The 23,130-nt window shown below is 42.7% G+C and overlaps 1 protein-coding gene across 1 annotated transcript; it reads right to left on the bottom strand.

Annotated features, from left to right (window-relative positions):
* Positions 1 to 377: 377 nt before the first annotated feature.
* Positions 378 to 23,007, bottom strand: LOC142576138 (transport and Golgi organization 2 homolog). Its single transcript, XM_075686100.1, has 8 exons — positions 22,763 to 23,007; positions 22,398 to 22,540; positions 21,294 to 21,419; positions 16,184 to 16,298; positions 16,013 to 16,086; positions 11,772 to 11,928; positions 3,618 to 3,725; positions 378 to 953 (listed from the first exon to the last, which is right to left on the bottom strand). Exons 2-8 carry the CDS (start codon positions 22,537 to 22,539, stop codon positions 824 to 826), a joined length of 852 nt encoding a protein of 283 aa, XP_075542215.1. The 5' UTR covers position 22,540; positions 22,763 to 23,007; the 3' UTR covers positions 378 to 823.
* Between the last annotated feature and the right edge of the window lie 123 nt (positions 23,008 to 23,130).

The raw sequence follows: 23,130 nt of genomic DNA, 5'->3' as shown, positions 1-23,130 counted from the left end.
TGAAATACTTTTGATTAGTAATAATATTGAACCGTGCAATGTGAATCACACTGGTCGAGTGGTTGAACAGCTGGCTGTGTAGACGAACAGTGGCATGCATGCTCAACAAGTGCACAAGTGATCACGCTGGAAATAGCCAGCGCATTTGACTCGTCAGTCAGAGCTCAAGGACCCACAACAGTGCTCATCACCAGTCCTTAGGTGAGAGGCATGTGGTAATATAGGAAAACCGAGTGCCTTTGGCTCCACCTCTCAGGGAGACATACTTGTTCCCACAGGTCCAACAGGAGCTTGTGTAACGAAAAATTTTTCACTCAGCTAGATAATATCAAGGATAGGCTCCACATTACTAATTTACATTAACCAGCTACATGCAATAAATAAAAAGTTAACGGAATTTTATAAATTACACACATAACCGTGCAAATTATTGTCTAGAGTGCCAATCTGTACACTCAAATGGTAACAACCAAGTCACCAAGATTTATATTGCCCCGATTTTAAACTTTTTGTAGTTAAAAAAGAAACAGCGTGTGTAAAAAATAAAAATAAAGGCCTGATCACGTCCAGTTCAACAACATGCATTTATAAAATCTTTAATTGCCAGCATAACAGCAAAGATCTTTATAAACACAGGCCTCTTGGCTTCACATACAACACATCACATATATTATATCCTCCCAGAGTATTCAGCAATATCTAAAAAAAGGTGTGCAATTCCACCTAAAAAAAGTAAAACACGATAAGTATCACTACGTACACTGGAACACATCCAAGCGAAAAAAATGGTGACCTAATTTTGTGCCTAACAAATATCCACAAATTATGCAATGTCGAAGGTGAAGGTCCTTGTCTCCCACACTACTTTAGACTGGATGTCGATAGGCTCCTTCATAGTCTTCTCAATAAACTCGGCCTTGCCCGCACCGTTCACAAAAAGAACAGTGTGTGTCCTGAAAGAAACAAGAAGTGAAATGAACATACATCAACTACGCATTTGTTCACACTTTTCACACATTGTTATCATTAAGTACCCATAAAGGGTGATCCATAATTAGCAGAAAAAGCTAAGAGTAATAAAAATGTCAGAAAAAGTTAATACCTTATTTTGGCGCGTATAACCAGCCATCAAGCATAACCAGCACCCCGAATTACAACAGCCCGGAAAGAAGAAATGAACTAGTATCGCCGTGTATAATCCGCGAAAGTATAATTGCATACAACACTGCTCAAATCTGTGCAAAAACAGTCTCCATTCGTGGATGCACGACTTACGTCGTATCTTCAGCCAGCGGCTCTGTCCCCCCATTCTTCAGCGATGCCGACAAAGCTGGATTCAAGCGCCAGACATTACTGTGGACAAATCAGTCACATGATATGTGACGTGAATCGGATCACTCAGCAACTAGCCCTCGCACGGAAGCAGATAACAGCGTTGACGGAGAAGCCCTCGCGTCGGCAACGGCGATGAAGCAAACGCGACCGAGCCAAAAATCTGAACAGTGATTTGGCTTACCGCCGTATTGCGAAAAGCTTCGCGCAGATTGAGGAAGCGCCGCGGAGTGGGTGACGTATAAGTTTGCCAGTGCTGTGTGTGCTATTTGCTAAGAACTAAATGCAAAATGGCGACCCATAATGCGGAGGAGAATGGCAGACCATGACAGAGGGGTGAAGAGTGCTTCAACACGCAGGGGCGAGGAGAAGGTGGGGTTCCTTAGAAGATAACGAAACTGAATACCGGAGAACTTTGCCTTTAGCTGTGGCTTCATGGCAGCGCGGCACATGGTGCAGGTTATATGCGCAAAAGTATGGTAAATTTGTCACCGGCAGCTGGCGCTTCAGTTGTGTCTCTGTTAATGATATGTGGCTCTACCCTTAGAAATGAGTGGACATCTATACGGTGTGACAGCAAATGTTGGGCCACAACAGCAGCATCTCTTGGTGACAAAGGGAACTACTCGGGTCATAAGATATTTTTATTACATAAAAACTGCTGTTACTCTGTGCATATCCGTGAAAAGAGCACCTAACAACAGTACATACATTTAACTTTATTAAATTTTTACATCTACTATATTTTAGATCATCCTTAACACACACTTTTGAAAACTAAATCACTTTTATAAAAAGTTACAGCCGATCTAACAGCAAAGTTAACTATAGTCACCAAAGTTCTCCAAGCCTACTACACACTCGATACTTCTTACACTGTCATAATAAACTGGTGCACCTTTTTATGCTAATGTCATAGTTCCTTGATAGCTTTTCTTTCTGGTCATAAAACTTCTATGCCAGAGTTTCAGTATTCAGCCTAAAAGTATCCCTGACACTGTGCAGCATCGTTCAGACGATGCGAACTTGAGTACACAGTATTCGCACAAGCTGTGTAAGGTGTCCTATTGCATTCCTATAGCATGTATCAGAAAACACAGGAACCACAGCATTCAATCAACTATGACAAATTCACAATTCGTTAGACACTACGAACTGTTTGGGGCTCTAATACATGGCAAGATTTCAATTCAGCTCTACTCATGGAGACTAAGTTATACCAAAGTAGGCAAAACATCGTCGCTACACAGCTCTAATGCGATGTTTACTACTGTGCATTTCGTACTTAGCAGGCAATGAAGTAGAGTGATCATAGGAATCTCACTCTGCATTTCACAGCACAATTGCTGTTGATCTGCAAGACTTCTTAAGGAATACCTACTCCAGATATATATATAGCCGCAATTTCTCTTGCAAGGATATTGTCTAGACAGCATAAAAAATTCACTAGAATCGGCTAAACATTCTCACGAATCTGCTGAAAGTGAGCTAAAGAAACTTCATGCAAATTACATTCCATATATATATATATATATATATATATATATATATATATATATATATATATATATATATATATATATATATATATATATATATATATATATAATGGTAAGAAGCCACCAAGGACAACAAATGGAAAATTACTTGTACTTACAAACTGAATTAAAGAAATGAGAAATTAATGGAATTGAACCTGGACGAAAAAGCAACTTGCCACAGACGAGGAACAATCTAACATCTTCGCATTATGCGTGCGATGCGTGCGTAGTGCGAAGATGTGTGATCGTTCAGATTGTTCAAATTACATGTGCGATGCATGCATAATGCCTGTATAATTTCTTGCACGGAGTGAAATTTGCATGGTTTCTTTAGCTCCCTTTCAGCAGACTTATGAGATTATATATATATATATATATATATATATATATATATATATATATATATATATATATATATATGTGGAAAGGTTACTTGTACTTACTAAATGAATTAAAGAAATTATAAATTAATGCAATTGAAAGTGGACGAAAAACAACTTGCAGCAGGTGGGGAACAATCCCACATCTTCGCATTATGTGTGCGATGTACATGTAATGCATGCATAATTTTTTGTACGGAGTGAAATTTGCATGAAATTTCTTTAGCTCACTTTCAGCAGATTCACAAGAATGTTTAGCCAATTCTAGTGAATTTTTTATGCTGTCTAGAAAGTATCGTTGCAAGAAAAATTGTGACATTGGCAGTGATGATGACAGACTACTTTGTTAACGGAGAGGTAGTACCTTGTGCCATAATTGTAGTTGGGCAAGATGTACTTCATCTGGTTCATCAGCCTCAAGTTTGACTCAGGCTCTTGTGACTGCTTTCTCATGGCGTCATCCACTGGGTAGCTACAAATGAAAACTGCACATCAATGAACTGTAATGTGAACTCTCAAGGAGTAACACAACCTCAATGGCTGAAACCTAGCCCCAATATCGCCTGCCTTCTGCCCCTCATTCATTTGCACTCTGCTACAATATTTTAGTTTCACATCTCTCACAGACTGCGTAGATACTCCTATTCTGACACAATCTAATAAGTAAAACCTCATTAATATAGATTTCCCAGGACCGAAAGAAAACTGACTGAATTAAGCGAATGTTGAATTATCAAGGGTATTAAGAGAATAATAAACAAATTCTTACTGCATGAACACACTTATTTACTGAATGAAACAAATCTGGCGACCCACCGTGGTTGCTTAGTGGCTATGGTGTTGGGCTGCTAAGCACGAGGTCACGGGATCGAATCCCGGCCATGGCGGCCGCATTTCTATGGGGGCGAAATGCCAAAACACCCGTATACTTAGATTTGGGTGCACGTTAAAGAACCCCAGGTGGCCCAAATTTCCAGAGTCCCCCACTATGGCCTGCCTCATGATCAGGAAGTGGTTTTCACACGTAAAACCTCATAATTTAATTTAAATTTAACAAATCTGGCTTTCATTTAGCACAAGAGAAGTGCAGAAGCTGCACTTCCTGTCATTCACTTCCTGACTTCATTTGCAGTGCGGTGCAAGACCCACACCTTCATCTCGTGCACGCTTTTCATCATCGCACGCTTTTCACCATCGCACGCTTTTCACCATCGCACGCATATCCAGATTATTTTTTCGCCAGTGAGTTGGTCAACAACAGATCGTCTATCCAACGCGATTTAGCTGGGGGGGTGGAATCGCTTTTCATACCCGACAGCTTCCCCGTATTTGTGACATTTACGCACGCATTGCATTTCAAAGTGAAACTATTGCTCGCTGCAACCACTACAGACGAAACCATGGTCATATCGTCGCAATCATGGGTGGTGACTACACAGTTCTGCAGGCCTGCAGCCAACATGTAGTAAGTCAAAGGAAACTACGGTTTGCCACAACCATTGTCCCTATTGACATGATCACAGATGGTGCCTATGCGGCCAATACGCACTGTCATGATGAAAATAAACGAATGTTTGCCACAAGTGCTGCTGTGGATGAATCCCCAGTCATTATCAAAGCAATCATGGATGGTGACTATGCAGTTTTGAAGGCTTGCAGCAAACAAGCACTGGTCAACACAAAACACCTTAACCGCTGCAGATGAAACTGTGATTGCTATCGGTGCTACCATCAGGGTGTCTACCAAGTTGAAATATTCAAATTCGCTGACTTTTCCAGGTTTTCCTTGAATGCCTTTGCAAAATTTCCTGAGTGACACAGAACTTCGTTCTATGTCAAGACTGGCTGGCAGCATGTCACCCGATGGTGTCACCTTCTACTAAGCATGCTAAAAAATAAAAAAACAGTTAATTCAGTTTGAATAGTAATGAGCAGCATTTATTTTATTCAAAAAGAAGGCGGAAGAGAATGGTTACTAAAATGCACTGCGAATAAAATATGTTTGAAAAAAATGGTAAAGCTTATTGCAAATCTAGCGAAACATTCTCAAGTATGAATAAAAAGAAGATGCATACAGACACAAATATTTTCGAATATTCCTTTCAGTCACGAATTATGATCGACTGTCGGTACATATGCGAAGCATAGATTGTGCTTGAGACTCTACTGAAAGCAAATCAAGGTGACAGAATGACTGTTAGAGAATTTTATGATGAGTCATCATAATTACAGAGTAATTAAATATTTGAATATTGTAAAGTCAATCATGTTACGTTTCTTCATCAAAATGATTAAATCCCCCCGCTCGAATTCAAGAAAGAAAAAATTTATTTCAAGGTTGCTACGGACAGGCCCCAGTACAAACATCACGTAGAACATGATAGTGCCTTCACCAAAGTTGTATTCTGTAACGATACATGCCATTCAGAAGTAAAATGGAAGTAATTTAGATTATCAGAATGATCAATTTACCCTAAACTTAATGTCTGCTTTATTCCTTACTACCACTGCACAGAAAGGGCAAAAATAGGTCGCGTCCACAAATGTGGACGCTGTGACTGAAGGGGATATGAGCTATTTCTATCAACTGACAGCAAGTTCATTGGTATGAGGCCTGAACTTTGTCACAAGTGAGATTCTCTCTCAACAGCTGGTGTGTCAATCTCAACTGTCCTGACATACTCTCAGCCTGCGCACAATGCCTCAGTGTTGCATTTCACTGCTTAAAGAGTTTATTTTGGTTTAGATGAGCGACATCTGCATCTCGACGTCACCCAACACTTTGTTTTGAAGTGGAAACATGCTTTCTTTCAAGTTCATTCCTCAATCAGGGTGTCTACCAAGTTAACATTTCCAAATTCCCTGAGTTTTTCAGGTTTTCCGAGTGCCTTTGCAAAATTCCCTGAGTGATGCAGAACTATGTTTTTTGTCAAGCCAAGCTGAAACCAAATCGCCCGGTGCTGTCACTCTCTAGTAAGCATATGAAATAAAAAATAAAAAAAAAACGACTTAATCCAATTTGAATACTAAGGAGTAGTGTTTATGTTATTCAAAAAGAGAATAGAAGGGAGAAGTTAGTAAAATGCACAGCAAATAAAATCTCTTCGAAAAAAATTGCAAATCGAGTCGGACATTTTCAAATATGAATAAAAAAGGAGATGCATACAAGAGCAAATATCTTCGAATATGGGCTATTTGCATCAATTGATAGCAAGCTCAGTGGTATGAGGCCCAAACTTTGTCACAATTGAGATTCTCTCTCAACAGCTCGGAAGTCAACCTTAACTGTTCCGATATGCTCTCAGCCCGCGCACGACGCCTCAGTGTTGTGTTTTACTTATTTTAAGAGTTTATTTTGGCTTGGATGAGGGACACTTGCATCTCGGCATCAGCCAACACTTTGTTTTTTGAGCTCAAGCTCCTTCAAAATGGCGGCAGCACGCTTCCTTCCCCGTTCATGCCTCAGTGCGTTGGTCCTTTCTGTTCTTGTACTCCTTCCACCACTCGTTCGCCCTACGGACCATTTGAAGCATCTTCTTGGTCAGTTGCACAGTCCACGTCCTCGTTTTTGAACTCCTTAGGGGCCGCGAAAACGTCAAAAAAATTAGCCAGTTGGAAAAAAATAAATGCATGTCATTTACTGCCCTTAAGGGCTCAAACCGCCACAGGCACATTCGAAAACGCTCTGAAGGCCTGTCGGTACACGTATTAGGCATATTGGTGCTCGTGCTCTGACAGGAAATACCGGGTGCACGCGTGTATAATTAAGGAATACATAGTGTGTCCCATGGCAATAGCCCCTTGCCACGCTTGTTATGATTCACTGCAATACTTTTGCATATGCTTCACCAAGTAAAATATCTGTAAGGAGGCGAAGCGGACTTTCGGGATCTGACATTAGGCAACGCACCGTGCTTTCCAAGCTTCTAAGCCAATCGCTAAGACCGCAAAGGCAGAGTCCGTGCCAGTGCTGACAGCAGTGAATTCTTTCAATAAAAAACATGGCACCCAACGGCAAGAAACTTCATAGCGAACGTGGAGGCAGCAATGCCTAGCGTTGCCGCAGTGGTGGCTACGGCTTCCAGCGGATCTGAGTGCGAGAACGCCGATTTGAGGCGGCGAGGTAATCAAAATGGCAGCAGTGGTGGCGTTAATGCCATTTCGGAAATGCGGTCATGGTGAAACATCCGGAAAATCGGACGGCGAAGAGTTCTTGCGTCCGAAATTTCAGACGTTCTGATACAAATTGACTCTATGCAGCACGTGGTGGTGCCGCGAAGCCGTCCAAATTATCGGGAATCCGGAAAGTCGGTCATTGACTGTACACTGGTAGCAACTCCAGCCAACTACAGGACGTCAAAGACGATTCATTACGATTCCTGTCTGTTACTCGAGCCAGCCTCACCGCGACTTTCGACCCTTTCAATAAAATTACACCTAATTTTCCCTGATAGAGGCACAAATTCCCTGAGTTTTCCCTGAGTTTTTCCAGACTACTGAAAATCCCTGAGAATTCCCGGTTTTCCCGGTTGGTAGACACCCTGTCAATGCATAGGTCCTTTCTGTTATCGTCCTCCTTCCACCATGCATTTTCCCCACGGACCATTTGAAGCATCCTCTAGGTCAGTTGTATAGTCAACGTCCAATTTTTCGGACTTCCTAGGCGCCACAAAAACGTCCAAAAGATTGGGCAGTTCGAAAAAATGAATGCATGTCTTTTATTGCCCCAAAGGGTTCAAATCGTCACGGGCACATCCGAAAAGGCCTGCCAGTACACTTATTACACATATCGGTGCTCGCACTGTGACAAGAGACGGCGGGTGGACGCATGTATAATTAATGAATACAAACTGTGTCCCGCGACATTTGCCCCTTCCCACGCTAGTTATGCTTCACCACAATATCTTTGCATATGTATCACTGCACAATATTGCTGTATTGAGGAAAAGCTGACTTTTGGGGCCGGCATAATGCAAAGCACCGTGCTTTCCGAGCTTCGAAGCCCATTGTGAGGACCACAAGTCGGAGTCAGTGCCATTGCTGACAGCAGCAAATTCTTTCAATGAAAAACATGGCACCAAATGGCAAGAAGCTTAATAGCGAACGTCGAAGCAGCTAGGCCTAGCATTTGCCGCGGTGGTGGCTACGGCTGCCAGCTGATATGCGTGCGAGAGCGCCGGTTTGAGGCGGCGGTGGTGCCTTTCATTAATGCCGTTTCGAACCTGCGGACTGCAAAATGTCCGGAAAATCGGACGGCGAAGGGTTTTTGCGTCCAAAATTTCAGACGTTCTTACACATTGACTCTATGGGATATGGTGGTGCCACGAAGCTTTCTGAGCTATCGGGTGTCCGGAAAGTCGGTCGGTGACTGTAGACTGGCAACTCCTCCAGCCGACAACATGGCATCAAAGACGAATCGTTACAATCCCTATAGAGTTTGCGAGTTTATATCCCTAAAATTACAGCTAATTTTCCCTGACAGAAGCACGAATTCCCCAAGTTTTTTCCTGAGTATTTATAGACTATTCAAGATCCCTGAGAATTCCTGGTTTTCTCGCTTGGTAAACACCCTGATCATGGATGGCAGACTTTGCAACTCTGAAAGCACGCAGTCAATGCGGTGTCATGCATGTTGGTAAATAGAAGAAAGAAGGTTTGACAGGCCAAATAGGCACTAAGCATTCTCGTATTCTTGTGATTCCCCTACGATTTCCATTGATGGCCATGGTGATGTGGAATCAGCCACTTTGTTTCAATTTGAATCTAGTGCCACATTTGCTTTTTGGTGCTGCCAATTTCGGATGCTCTAAGGGTTGTCTGAATTAACTGGAGTGCAGCCAAATACGTCCGAATTAAAGAGAGTTTGATGTCATTGAATAACGCATATACCTGCTGGGACCAGAAGACTATGAATTATCCCATTTTCCCAATTAACAAGGGTTAGTTTAACGAGGGCACACTGTATTTGATTAGGGACAAAAAACAACTGAAAATTTTGCTTAAATAGACATTTAAAGAGCATGCGTCGACGTTACATCTGAAATCTTCATTTATAAGATGAGAAATATGGCGTGCTAAAGAATCAATTGACATAGATAAAAAAAATAATACTTGTCCATGCAGCGTCACTACTAAAGCTCAACTGTGCCAGCCGAGCCCCACATCGGGTGCTGTGGCACGCATGCGCTGTTGTAATGCGTAGTTCACGACTCTGTGGTAAAAAGCCCTATTTTAAGTCTATTGTAGCTTTTATGTTCCCTTTGTTTTGTGGGCAGTCAAAAGTACCCTTTCACATTATAATTTGGGCATACAAAGTTGTTTAATACAGCAATACTGCACACTTCCTTTAAGGTGAACCCCGTTCACAATAACAAGCTCTCTGACAAGTCGAACAGTTTGGGAACCCAATGTAATAGCTCAGCATACTGAGTTACCAGCACAACGACATACTCGCTTTCACAGACGTGAGTTACAGCACTATTGAGTGACGAAGGGTGGGAGCATGAATGGAAGTCCATGTTGGTTAGTTTGAGTCGACATTAATATGAACGGGAGTGACCGCTGGTTAATGGGAGTACAAACAAAGGTCAGTGACGCTGATTTTGAGTGAATGCAAGTATGTATGTACGTGAGTGTGAGTGAACATGAGTACAAGCCTGAGTGGGTGCCAGTAAATGCAAATGGAAGCGACTATGAATGCAAGTGAGTGTTGGCCAGTGTGAGTATGCATGAGTCTGAGTAACTGGTACATAGCCTGCGAAAAATACCAGTGAGCAAGTATGAGCAATGATCTGCCTTATTGTGCACCCCTATCCCCACTATTCAGTTTCCCAAGAACTTGGAGGACTTCTGTATGGCTGACCTTCTTGCAAGATGGCCTTCTCGCGTCCTAAATGAAAGGCAATTTTAGATGGTACTGCTCCAAGCACATGATGCTTCCTTCATTCCCCATATCAGAATGCACAGCAATCTTACTGCACGATGACAGGTTTTCAACTGAGGTCGAGGCTGAGGCCTCGCGACGTAGCTACCCGTCTTCATCACCATCACTCCGAGCTAATATCTTATTTACTCACATAACACTCGCACCCCCCATATTGGCCATCAAAAATTTGAATTCCTCTTTCCTCTCGTAACCATCGCACCGAAAATTACTGCAGCTGCAGTTGCCCGAGTTTTCCTATATCAATATTGGCATCAACTATGAATAAGTTGGGACCGAGCCACTTTATTTATCCGTTCAGTGACTGTTTACCTGGCACCTGTGAATAAGATCCTTCACAATTCCTCCTTGTGTAGAACCTATGCTTTTATTATAAAAGCAAGTGGCTTTTCAAAGTAATACCGTATTTACTCACATAATGAGCGCACTTTTTTGTCAGAAAAATTGACGCAAAATCAGGGGTGCGCTCATTACACAGGTTAAATTTCCCACGAAATGAAAAAGAAATTTTTTCGTCTCGCGTTTGCTGCGGGACACCAAAACAAAAATGGCAGCCGGCGGAGCAAGCTGAACGCGCCGAACGCGAATTTTTTTTCTTCTCGTGAGTACATTACGTGCATTGAAACAGTTTCTTCCATATCAGTAATGAATAACATTGTTAATATCGGCAAGTTTGCGGCAATAACATAACCATGTCGACTTTGAGGGGACAGAAACAGATGGGCGCGCTTAGCTGCCAGTGACATAGAAACACATGGCCGGCATGCTGCGGAAACTGCGGCATCTGTCTTCACTACTATCCTAATACCGCTAAGGGTGGGTGAATATCTTAGCTGTGTTACAAGCATCGGCGTATGAATAGGGTACACATTTAACGGATCACTGTAAACGTGGCTACTATTGTTGCCGCTTGCGATTTGTTGCGTGCCCACGAGTGCAGATGAGAAGACTCGAAAGGCGCCTTTTTTGTTGTTGACCACGACCATTATAAAGCCTACGCATAATAAAGGAAAGTTTGGTTGCAGCTTTTTTTTAGTCATGGAAGTGTGGAAAGTGATGAAAGTAATGAAATGAGGCATCTACTGAAGAATGTTTGGTGCGTGCAGACGGCTTGGTTTGTCTTGAAGAGTCGTTCACATAGCATTTGACAGATGGTAAGCGCAATCAATATTAACTAGACTTGGCACATGACATATCACTGCGGCAACTTCGGGGTGTGATCATTACACGAAAAATTTAAAAAATCGAATTCTGATGACGAAATTCAGGGGTGCGATCATTACGCAAGTGCGATCATTATGCGAGTAAATACGGTATTTCGTTTGAGTTTATAGTGGCTGGTGTGCAAAACCTGACACAAAGCCGCTTCATTTTTCTTTTCTTTTTTTATATTCAACACTTAGAACACCTTACCAAAAAATTTTAGCCACATAATTATTGCACACCCCCGACTTCACATCAATTTTCCGTGAGAAAAGGTGCAAGCATCATGTGACAAAACATGGTACAAGGAATAACAGCTACAACATTCACAATTGGAATAACTGCACTGGAACAAAATATGGCAAGCCTCACGACGTTGGGTCATCCAGGAAATCGTATATCTTCTTCAGAAGTTTATCCTTTTGAGAGAACCGGTTGTTTTGCCTGATGAGCTCCTCAAACTTCTGTTTTCCATATCTGACCTTGGCCCAAAACTGTGGGGGTACGCTGTTGCCAAACGCATAGAAGCCTGAGAAGAAAGAAAGAAAGTCTAGTAAGAACTTGAAAAAGCCATTTTAGGTTTTCTACATAGTTAATTTAAAGACCTACTGAAAACTAGCTCACAGTACTAATTAGATACTGAACTTGTCTCTGCAAAAATCCATTACATAGTTATGAAGCGTGGGAATATTATCGGCGCTGCTATGACTGCTGTACTCAAGGAGGACATATTGAATTCGCACCAACACCAAATAATTAGTGCGTGTTTAAAATAAATGGAATGTTCCATCTTAGTGACATAGATAACATCCTTTTAAAATGAAAATAAACGTTGCAGAGCTAAAAACGTCGTTGCATGTTTTGAAAGCTGGATGAAATTGTTAACTCTGACAAAAAATGAACGAAACCTGATTGTCATCACAGGCTCGAGAACCATCTTGCACTGAGCAACAATGGGGCACAGATGCTCTGCAGCTTTTCAGAGAGAGAAACTTAAACACGTGCTCTCTGTTTGCTGGGAATTCTGCGAAGGGAGTGCACTTGCAAAACTGAATACGTTGTTACAGTGCAAAGAACACAGAAAACATGAGAAAACGAAGATGTGAAGTTTGGGATAGCGGCTGTGGTGTGAAGCCTTACAAGATAGTGAAATATGAGGTGCTTTTGTGTTAAGGTCAATGTCCTCATTTCAATGAGGTGTCAAATTAGTTTTGAGAACAATAGAAGCGGGCACTACCTTAAGCTCCTAAAATATGTAACAAGAAATTGGAGATTCCCATCAGCGAACCAGAAAAAAAAAAGCGAAGTCCCTCTAAAGGAGTAATGGCACAGCATTTTCAACTGGCCATGTTTTTGTATTAGGTGAAGGCCCAAGCCCTGGTAAAAAGAAAAAGAAAGTGTCAGAGCACCCAAAATCATTTATTTTAATACTTATTCTTGTAAACCAGCTTCAGTTCTGGCACCCAGGAGGTTGATGCAAAGCACTCGTTCATTCTGTCCCTGCAACCCCTGCAGTTGCCATGCAAGAGTGTTGCCAGAAGGTGCACTCTGTTCCATGTTTTTTTTTAATAAGGAATATCAACATGCCTAACTTTGATGCTACACTATGTCAGCAAATTTAGCTCTTTCTCTGTGCCATGACACTAAGTCAGGCATTTCTAGACCAGCCTTAATATGAATAAAGTGAACGCGTCAGGTAGTTGGATGAACGCCTTGTTCTAAGGAATAGCGTAAAAGAAGAGGACTCAGAAGAGGCACACACTAATGTGTGGTTGTTGTGTGCCTCTTCTCTGTCCCCGTCTTTCGTGCTGTTCCCTAGTTCAAGGTTCAATACTAAATTAACATTCTATCTTGCATAAGTGTATCCTAACCTTTATAGTACTTGCTAAGCATCACCCTTTTATGTATGAGAAGCACATAGTAGTTGTTCAACAACTTCAAATGTCAGAACTCCTATAATGTAAGTGGCTTTGGTGTCCTTGGTTGTACAGGTTAGAGTGACCATAACTATCTTGTTTTGTTGTCCATTTTTACAGTGATATACAATCTCATATACAGTCGAACCCGACTATATCCAACTTGTTTACATCAAATTATTCTACATATCGAACAATTTCTGGTCACGGTATAGTTACAATGAGTATATATAGCAAAAATTATGCTTACATTGAATAAAAATAGCAGCGACCCCCGATATATCGAACATCAAGCGGCGGTACTGTGCCCCCAGAAGTTGGCTTTCCCTCGCAGAAGCGGGGAAACCCGGCGGCACGGCTCCATCCAACTGCTCTCCCTACCGTGATCGCGCTGCCTCGCGCTGCTTGCGACACCCCCCAGCAAGAAATGATCCTGGCCCGCCTGCACTGCTTCCTCAGACAGCCAATCAGAGGCTCTTGCGCTCTCGTCATGCAAGATGGCAAAATTGCGAGTTGTGTTGCTGCTTTTCTGGGTTCATTGTGTTTGCGCCTTGTGGGCCTTCTCCTGCAGTGTTACTGTAATGAAGCAGCTGAATTCACCTTTCGTCGTGAAGCTCGAAATCATCAATCGGGTCAAACGCGATGGGAAGTCGGATGTCCCTGTAGCGTGCAAGATTCCGAGGAGCACTCTCGGCACAATTAGGGCTAAAGTGGACAAACTTGCGATCCGGTGCCCGTGGCGCCGAACGCGTACGCGCGGCTGTGTACAAGTGGTTTTTCATATGTGCCGGTTTCCGCGTGCTCAGTGATGACTAAATTCTGATGAATGCAATGAAGCCGTTGCCGGTGTTGCCGAAGTTTGGAGCGAGCTGTCAGAATTTCCGGAAGCTGTTGACTAATCAACGGTGGACGAGTTTGTGAGTGCAGATGATGGTGTCGCGACCACGGAAGAGCCCGAAAATGAAGACTACATTGCCGACATTGCACCGAGCACAAATGAAAGTGGGCACAATGAGGAAAGCAACGACGGTCCTTTGCCCACATTCTCCGAAGTGATTGGTGCACTCGCACTAGTCCGGTGCTTCTGCGTGAATGCAGAAGGTTGTGGCCTCAGCTGCTCCGGCTCCTTTTGACAATGTGGGAAAGTGCTTGCGTTGCAGGCAGCAAAATTGCCCAAGCAGAAGAAAATACAGGACTAATTTTTGCGAAAGTAAGCTATTTTCAACAATGAAGTGATCTTATAAATGGTATGTGCTTTAATGACATCCAATTATTTAGCAGGCTTATATCGAATTATGCTCTATATCGAACTGATAGGCGTTTTCTTGCGAGTTCGATATAACCGGGTTCGACTGTATTACTGCGCTCATCATTTTAACATTATAATTGTAAGCCAGCATTGTAAGCTATTAATGCATAAAGCAGGGTAAGGAGCTGGCTTTTAAACTGACGACACTGCTTCCTTTCCCACTCCTTCTTCTGACGCTATATACAACTTACCCTGCATAGCATAAAGGATTCAATAAATACCCCTGTCACATAGCATATGTAATGTCATTCACAGCAAATGCGATTAGGTCTTAATGCCATTTTTGTTGCTTCTACATGGGCATAGTGAATGACATTCACAGATAATGGCATTCGCCCATTGAATGAGTTCCCCGAGCTCATGTAAGCGCGACTTGTGTAATCTCGATGACAGGAGCTTGGCAAAAATTACGAAATTGATAAGTAAAAATGAAACGTAATCAGAGTAAAGGTTGTCATACGGTAATTGTTGTTATGAACGTTTAGCATTTTTATGATGCCCAGCGCGATTTCTGAAGTAGTTTGTGCAGCTATATTCTTATTCCCAGTCTCCGACTGGCCACTAGCACCTCTTCTCAGCCATGTTCACAAACGCTCATCTGTTTTTTTTTTTTTTCTTTCTTCGTATTGTTTTCACAGTGGAGCTACGCTAAAGCCTATCCACCAACCATGGAAGCCAGCTCCACAGCTTTGTCAGCAGAGAATGAGAAGCGAAAAGTGCACTGGACTGACGATGAGATGCGTGCGCTGCTGATAGTACGCGAAGGCCACCTCACCGATTTGCGCAAGCGCAACCTGAAAGTATACATGTAGACTGACGAGTGCCTGCGTGCGCAAGGTGCTGATAACCATTGCCATCAACTGTGAATGCCATTTTGTATACCCGTGTAGACAGGGAATGCAAGACTTCAATCACATTTGGTATCAATGTCACTTACTGTGAATGACATTACATCTGTCATGTGACAGAGGTATAAGAGCGATTGTAAGGTCATAAAGACCTTTTTTGTTAACCACCAACAGCTGTCTCACTGATAGGCTGTTTCTACCAACTCCTCAGTTGTTCACGCATATGCGCTCCAGAGCTTTTCCGTATATACTAAACAAAATAGTGTGGTGCTGCTTAATTTCTGAACAGAGTAAGCAGCAAAAACTGATTTTGAGCCACTTCCTTTCTAGAGGCAGAAAACTCAAGTGAAGGCAAACAGCCGCTTGCAATGCATGAGCCTGCTAGTGTTCGTAGGTCTTATGTCGTATATCTTGTTCCTTTCACGCTGCTACGTATATCACACGCAACAAAACTATTGAACGGCAACTCGGCTATCTTTCAAGAGACAGCAGCACTAGTAGGGCAGCAGGCACAAGCTCTCAAATTCATGCAGACCTCACCTGGCTCTGTTTTCACCGGTTTGCCCTCTTGGAGGTTGCTGTAGTAACTCATGGAAATCTTCTTCTGAAGAGGCCTGCAGCCACAAGATCAAAATGTGGTCGAGTACACTGGGGCACGCATTTTGCACAGAATCTACACCATGCAAATGTGAATAGTACTGTGAAACTTACTTGGCCTCAATGGCGACAAACAGAAATCCGTTGAACTCGTCCTTCTCCTTCATCAGTTTGGTCAGGTACGTGTTCCCATCCACTGCAGACTTAATGAAATCCACCACTAGGAAGCCTGCAAAGAAGTTATATACCAAAGCTATGACAGTTTAGTTTCTCAACCAATGTTTGCGAACGCGTACCCTCTGGTTGGCAAGCCTTTTCGGGATGCCTAGGCGTAATCCAAGTGTACAAAAATACAAGAGAATGGAAATTCTATTTGACATGTTTGGCGGGAGAAAAGGACATAAGAATAAAACACTTAATTTCAGAAATATTAACAAAGAACAAAACTAAACATCAAGAAACAACAAAAATGCAGTCAAACACTGCAGCCTGCATCAAGTGGACAAGAGAAAAAGAAAACGTGATAAATGGTTAGAAAATTATGATGGGTCATATCACACCATCAGACAAGGGGTACTTAGTGAGCACTCCTTTAACACTCTCTGGTCATGAGCCTTTACGCACATTGCAGTCCTTCCGGTCAGGAACTATTAACACGAGAGCGTTAAAGGCCTCGTGTCGCAGAAAATCTGCCGTCGGCATCCCACGTCTAGCGTCAACTGTCTTTTCCGCAAAAGTATTCCGAACTATGCCAACTCAGCCATGCATACCCACCTACTCGGACCCTCTGTCTAGCACAAAGTATTCACTGAACTAATTGAATTTCTCAAAGTAAAATACATCAGAAAAATCGTAAAGTACAACTTGCGCACAACCTACAGACACGATAGCATCAGTTTGTAATTTGAATGTACGAGAAAACATAATTCTATGTGGAAACTCAAAGACAAACCCTATTTCCAGCGTTTTTACCATTCATAGACCGGCCACGGCGTCCGAGATTTGGGCACGCAAATCTCGGAGGCCACGAAGCGGCACGCTCGGTTCCTTGCAACATCTCCAGATGGGGTTAGTCTCCATCGCATCATGGCCCATGCAAGAGGCCGCGTTTCTACCAGAATGCTCGCCTTCATGCATAGCATTCACCACCAGTGTTTTCCAGTAAACATTACAGTTACATAAGCTGCAGTTGCCAGGGAGCATGAGAAGCAGTCAGGGATCTTTGAATGCTATTGCGTTCCACTCTCGAAGGTGAAGCTTAAGCATCCTCCAAACTTTTTTGCACATTTTGGACAGCATAGAAAGCACACCTGTGTGAACAAATGCATAGTACGCAATTTATTTACAAAAATTTTGTTTATTTCTGAGACTCTTGTAACAGTCTGGAGTAAATGGCCAGCACCACCTTGTGGGTGGATCACCGCAGTTCCTAGTCATTTTCTTCTTCAGTTCTCTCATTTGACAATGTTTTCTAGCCATATGAAGGTGGAATATACTATTCCTCATCAGCAAAGAAAGAAAAGATAAGGAAGAAAAAAATATCATCTTCGGAAACTTGCGAATTCTTTATGTATAAAGCCTCCAGATAACTTTTCCCATCCTTTCTGCACTTCATGCCACAGAAAGTGCACATGAATTTTTTCATGAAAGTGTTGCTGTCACACAAAGACACTGAAAAGTGCAATTATCCATAGATTAAAAATATGCCAAAAGGAGCTGCAACAAAGAAAAGAAAACTGCGTGTGTATGTGTCAGGCACTTCCAATACTCCAGAACCATTATTTTTGCACATTGGGAAGGGACAAAGCACAACTGAAAAATGGTTAAAGAACTTGAATATTAAAACAAAAATAGCATAATCAAATGATGCAGTTTGCGTAGCTTTTATTTCAGATGCCACATACCAAGTAGCTCTACAGCAAATTTACTTCAAGCAGGGTGTAGTAAGTTGTGCCTCTCCTAAAAGCATGTCAATGTGTTAAGTCTACTCTCATAAGCACTCTTTAAAACTGGCCCAGTCCAGTAATGGCTGACCACCATCAACATTACACTTAGCAGCTTATCGCAGGACAGTCCAAATGCAAGACAAAGGCCACTCACTGAGATTTCCAATAACCCCTGCCCTGCATCAGCTGAATAAAATCTATGCCTGCAAACTTGCTAATGTCGCCACTCAAGCTAATCCTCTGTTGCCCAGCACAGCATCCCCAATTTCTCAGCACCCATTCTGTTACCGAGACAACCATTTGCTCTATGCGTTATATCATCTGACCTACTCTACTATTTCTTCTTAGTCTCAACTTCAAAGACATGCAACTGTGTTTGACCCATGCAGTTATCTTTCTGCCTTTTAATGTTATGCTTGTCCTTTTCTGTTCCACTGCTTATGTCGCACTGAACTGCAAAGCAAAAATGCAATGAACAGTGGGTGCAAAGATGGAGAACTCCCTTTCACGTCTCTGTTCTATGCATAACGCTGAGTGTTGCTGTGCTGCAGTCCAAATGCTGTCACTCTAGGCTGGTTAGTATGGCTCACGTCTGAACTTAATGTTCTGTCGTGGCCACCTGTGGCTGACTGGTGAAATCACTCTAACCTGCCACCTCCACCATCATTGTAAATGATATCGTCTCACAACCCTGTGCAACTAGTGGCATTGCTGCGAAGAGTAGTCCTGCAAGTTGGCCACAGGTGGCACAACATTTAACCTCAGCGTTGAAGTGACCATCCCAAACTCTTCTGCCTTGCCAGTAAATGCTACCACATAAGGCATTACTTAGTGGAACAATAATTCTGCAAGAGCAAGGCAGCTGATTCACAATAATGGGTCTTAAAGATGGTTTGCAACAACAGTTAGATACCAGAAACAATCATCATTGTCATTTGTGAGAATTGCCAAGAAGGTAAAACATAATGTGGTGCATTGCCTGTGCATATCATTAGGCCTACTTAGTTCTAGAATTATAGAAAAGCTTTTTGGAAAGTATGGTCTTTCTTTGTGAAGGCCAGTAAAGCTGTGATTACACATGGGGCAAATTAGAAGTTGTAGTTCTTGACTTTGCATTATTGTGCCTGCCAGCCTTATATTTTTGGCCAGTTCCACTTTTCACGAGAGATTTCAGCATTGCAAATAGCAGCGGCACTGAACAACGCTCATTGTATAGCCCTATCCTTATCTCCTTCTTATCAGAGCTGCCAAGAGAATTCTCCTTCAGCGCGTGAACAATGTTTGCTGACACTTGAGTTGGCTCCAAAGTGCTCAGCACTGAATCAGTAAAGTACACGGAAGTGAAAAAACCATACAAGCAAGCCCCAGTAACAGCGCACAGAGGTCAGATTCCTGCCTCACATGCAGTCTCTAAGGCTTTCAGGTCGTAAAACAGAATGGTAAGAGGGCCACTGCGAAACCAATTAGAAGAGCATGCAAGACATCGCAAAATATGTTTCAATAAATTATGTATAGCACTAGACTCACCAGAAAGTGCGGACTACACTTTTCAACAAATACTATCAGTGCAAGATTATTTGTCTGCAAAGTACCCAGTGCTTGTCAGCAACAAGCGTGACGATTTCACCATAGGCACACAAACAACTGCCACGCAGACAACGGCAGAAGTAATATGCTGTGTTTATGACTTGAGCACCTCAACAACATGCACATTTCAATATGGCGAAGATGGTTGTGAGCAAGTTAAGAACAGTTTCCAGCTCATCAGAGGAGAACAATTTGTCATGTCAGACTGCAATACAGCAGCTAAGAATTCAATGCCACCTGTGATATGATGTGCCCAAAATTAAAAAGGAAACCATAATTGACAAATGAAAAATTGTGGCATATTTCACAGTGCAATTTGCATTTCACGCTGAACAGACTGCATGAAACAATACAATGTCGGCAACATATATGTCAATAAGGCTTCTTCAAAAAGACAACTTGATATGTCAACAAATACTGAAAGACAGTTGTCGTGCGCTCTAGGCACTTCCAGTGACATTGCAACTACTTTAACCCTTATGGTTTAAAGCAGTGCATCTTTCCTAGTTCGATATGCATCTTTGCTTCCTGCAGTGTTTTTATCGGGGGAACAAAGACTTTATGGACACCCAGTATAGTATGAGAGTTTCTGGCAGTAGCCTCCAAAGGATATAACCTCACTTCTTACGTCAACTTGATGCTAATTTCTCATAAAAATTTGTTATAATAGCAATGACTAGTTACACTTACTCTCTGAGGGCTATAAGTTCACTATTTTCAGTTTTCACATGCACACTTCAGAAAGAAGCAATTTACTCGAGAACCCACAGTGCTTGAATAATTAGTTGTTCATTTACCAAGGTTTCGTAACATACTGGCCCAAGCTCAAGGCATTCTGGAATGAGGACGCCTCTCTAAAGCTACGTTCACATCATAAAGATGTTTATTCTCTCTCTTTCATAATATATGAACAGTGAGCAATTGACATTTATTGCATCAAAAATCTGGAAAGAAGCTGAATCATCATTTATGGTCATTGATTTAGTTACAACTACTACCATAGGTAAACGAAGCACTAACAGGAAATAACGGAGCAAAGTACCTCTTAGGAAAAACAACTTGAAAAGTGCAATTTGCCAGCACTACATATCCTGTCGTCAAGGATAGTGCAGGCCTCAAACCACGCAAACAAACCAAAATAACGCCGAAATCTCAAAAAGTGCGAAAGGCAAAATACGAAATAAACCATTCCTGTTAACAAGTTCCCATTTCTTTGTCTGTGACAGTAAACACGGCAAAACAGGCACGGTGCCAGAATGCTCCCTAATGATCTCTGATAAAAGCTCCACGTAATATGTAGGCAGTTCTTTCTTAGCCCGTTTATAAAGACAGCAGCATACTGGTCACCAACATTTGACTACTATGTGTTTCAGGCAGCTAACTTGCAGCCACGCAGCTCACTTGCTATGCTGTTGCCCCTTTCCTAAGCCACTTTCCACTCTCTACATTGCACAAACAGAATGCACAATGTGAAAAGAATCACCTTGCTGTTCTCACATTCCATTATGGCACTCATGCCAGTTCACCACTTGCAGTGCCCTAGCAGTCACTGCTTTGGCCTGCACCTCAACTGATATCCCCTTGTGAAAGCCAGAACTGTAAGCCTCAGCACCCAATGAATGGGCTTTTCTTGATTTCACTGGTAAGCACTCGGGTGGCAGTCAATGGATGTGGCCCAGACGGAGGCTCACCTCGGCCGCGCTTTGTTGGATCCATGCAATGGGCTGGCTGGAGGATGTTGAGCAGCGCAGCGATGCGGCCACTCTTGGACACAGCCATCCATGTGCCTCCTTCACGGCCCTTCTCCTGATCCTGGCCTGAAAGATGACCACGACTGTTTAGGAAAACGCTACTCCATGCTTTACATATGGCTCTTAGAAAAGCAGTGCAACGAAAATGTTTGTATTAGTCCAAGAGAAATGAACCATTTCCTAGACCGCATAGTAGAGTGAAGAAAACTACAATATACGGTGACCTGGAAAGAGGTAGAGAACATTGGAGAAAGAGGCCAGTATGGTGTCCATAGAGGAAGGTAAATGCATTTTCCACAAGCTCTTCTAGAAGCGTAGGCTCCGCACTGGGATTGACAAATACACATCATGTCTTTGACACGCTGATGCACCCTGCAGTTTCCCTGACAATGAAAACACCTCGTTTAAAACTTGGTCCTTGAGCTGAGGCTCATCTTTTCCATTTTAGTTCTACCCCAACTGCACGAGTTTTTCCGTTTGGAAGTTACAGTAGCTTACATTTATCTCCTATAAGAGCCATGACGTGAAGGATGAATTCTAGCCAATAAGCGCGATTGCGATGGCAGAAATGGCTGCCTCTTCGGAAAGCTACTGGACAACAGTGCTTGCACTAAATTAACGATAGCCGGTGATTCAGCTTGTCCTGCGTCAACGCAGTCGCGAGCAGTTGCCTTTTAGATAAGGTCTACGGCAAAATAATTGCACATGTATACAGGCAGGGTCAGAAGTTTACGGGATGCTAGACCCGAAAGAAAAGCAGAATATTTTCGGAGCCTGAGCATGCAGCTTGTATTTAAAATGTGGTACTTGTACGGATGTACGAAACTAAAATAGTTAAGTACTGTTATAATGGCTGCAAGCTAAAGCTGGGCTGATATTCGACTTTTTTTACGAAACCTGTATCGCGTAAACTTTTACATTTGCATCCCGCATATAGCTCGTAGATTAGACTAAATAGGTCGCACTTAAGCGGCTAACTGGCAGTGAAAACGCCGAATGTAGCAATGTTGGCGGAATGCAACATACGGTTCACAATTAATGTACCTCCGACAATATTAGGATCGTCCTCCCAGAAAGACGCTGGCTTCGTGGGGCGATGGAAGAACTCGTCCCTGACGTTAACCAGCACCAAGCTGAATTCGTCATCGTCCGGGTCGGGATTAGTGTAGACGAACAGCAGGCACATCCTGAAACGCCGTTAGGGGGATGATAAATTGCAGACAGCGGCACAGCACCAGTCATGCAGCCATGACTTCGCGATCGCTAGCTGCCGCAAAGTGTCACGAGATCTGCAAACAGCGGCAAAACCGCTCCGTTTTCAACGTCGAAAGACAGGGTCACACAACGCACGAGATCACATGCCAATATGCGTTTGTTGTCATTGCGACAAACGTCATCCCGCCGCTTACGTGGTAGTCGAGAGAAGACTGCAGCGAGGAAGAATGAAAAGGCCGTGAGGACCAGCGCAAATTCCGCATTTATCACGCGATGCAATCGGCGATACAGTGTGCGACTACCGTTATGCGCGACGAAGGTCGCGCCAAAGTATTGTTACCGTCCCAGAAACGCATCGGACGCTTCCGCAGCAAACCGGCAAGCTTTTTAGAACAGCTGCGACTGACAGGAGTCACGGGAGAGAGACTACAGGAACGACGCTCGCATTGCTGGGTGGAATCAAGATTGTAACTAACGCCAAGCTGTAGTTCTGTGAAACTACTCATTTTACTTTTATTTGCCTCATAAACTATAATGTCAACCTAATGTTTTAATTATGTTA

The sequence above is a fragment of the Dermacentor variabilis genome, chromosome 3 (genome assembly GCF_050947875.1).
Source record: "Dermacentor variabilis isolate Ectoservices chromosome 3, ASM5094787v1, whole genome shotgun sequence".
In the NCBI taxonomy this organism is placed as follows: domain Eukaryota; kingdom Metazoa; phylum Arthropoda; class Arachnida; order Ixodida; family Ixodidae; genus Dermacentor; species Dermacentor variabilis.
This window is presented reverse-complemented; position numbering and strand designations above follow the sequence as displayed.

Bases quoted from the DNA above. Each gene is read 5' to 3' on its own strand.
- LOC142576138 (XM_075686100.1), bottom strand. From the start codon at position 22,539: ATGTGCCTGCTGTTCGTCTACACTAATCCCGACCCGGACGATGACGAA. The intron at 16,087-16,183 runs GTAAGTTTCACA...TTGTGGCTGCAG, and splicing joins TTTGTCGCCATTGAGGCCAA to GCCTCTTCAGAAGAAGATTT. The intron at 954-3,617 runs GTACTACCTCTC...TGTTTCTTTCAG, and splicing joins AACTACAATTATGGCACAAG to GACACACACTGTTCTTTTTG.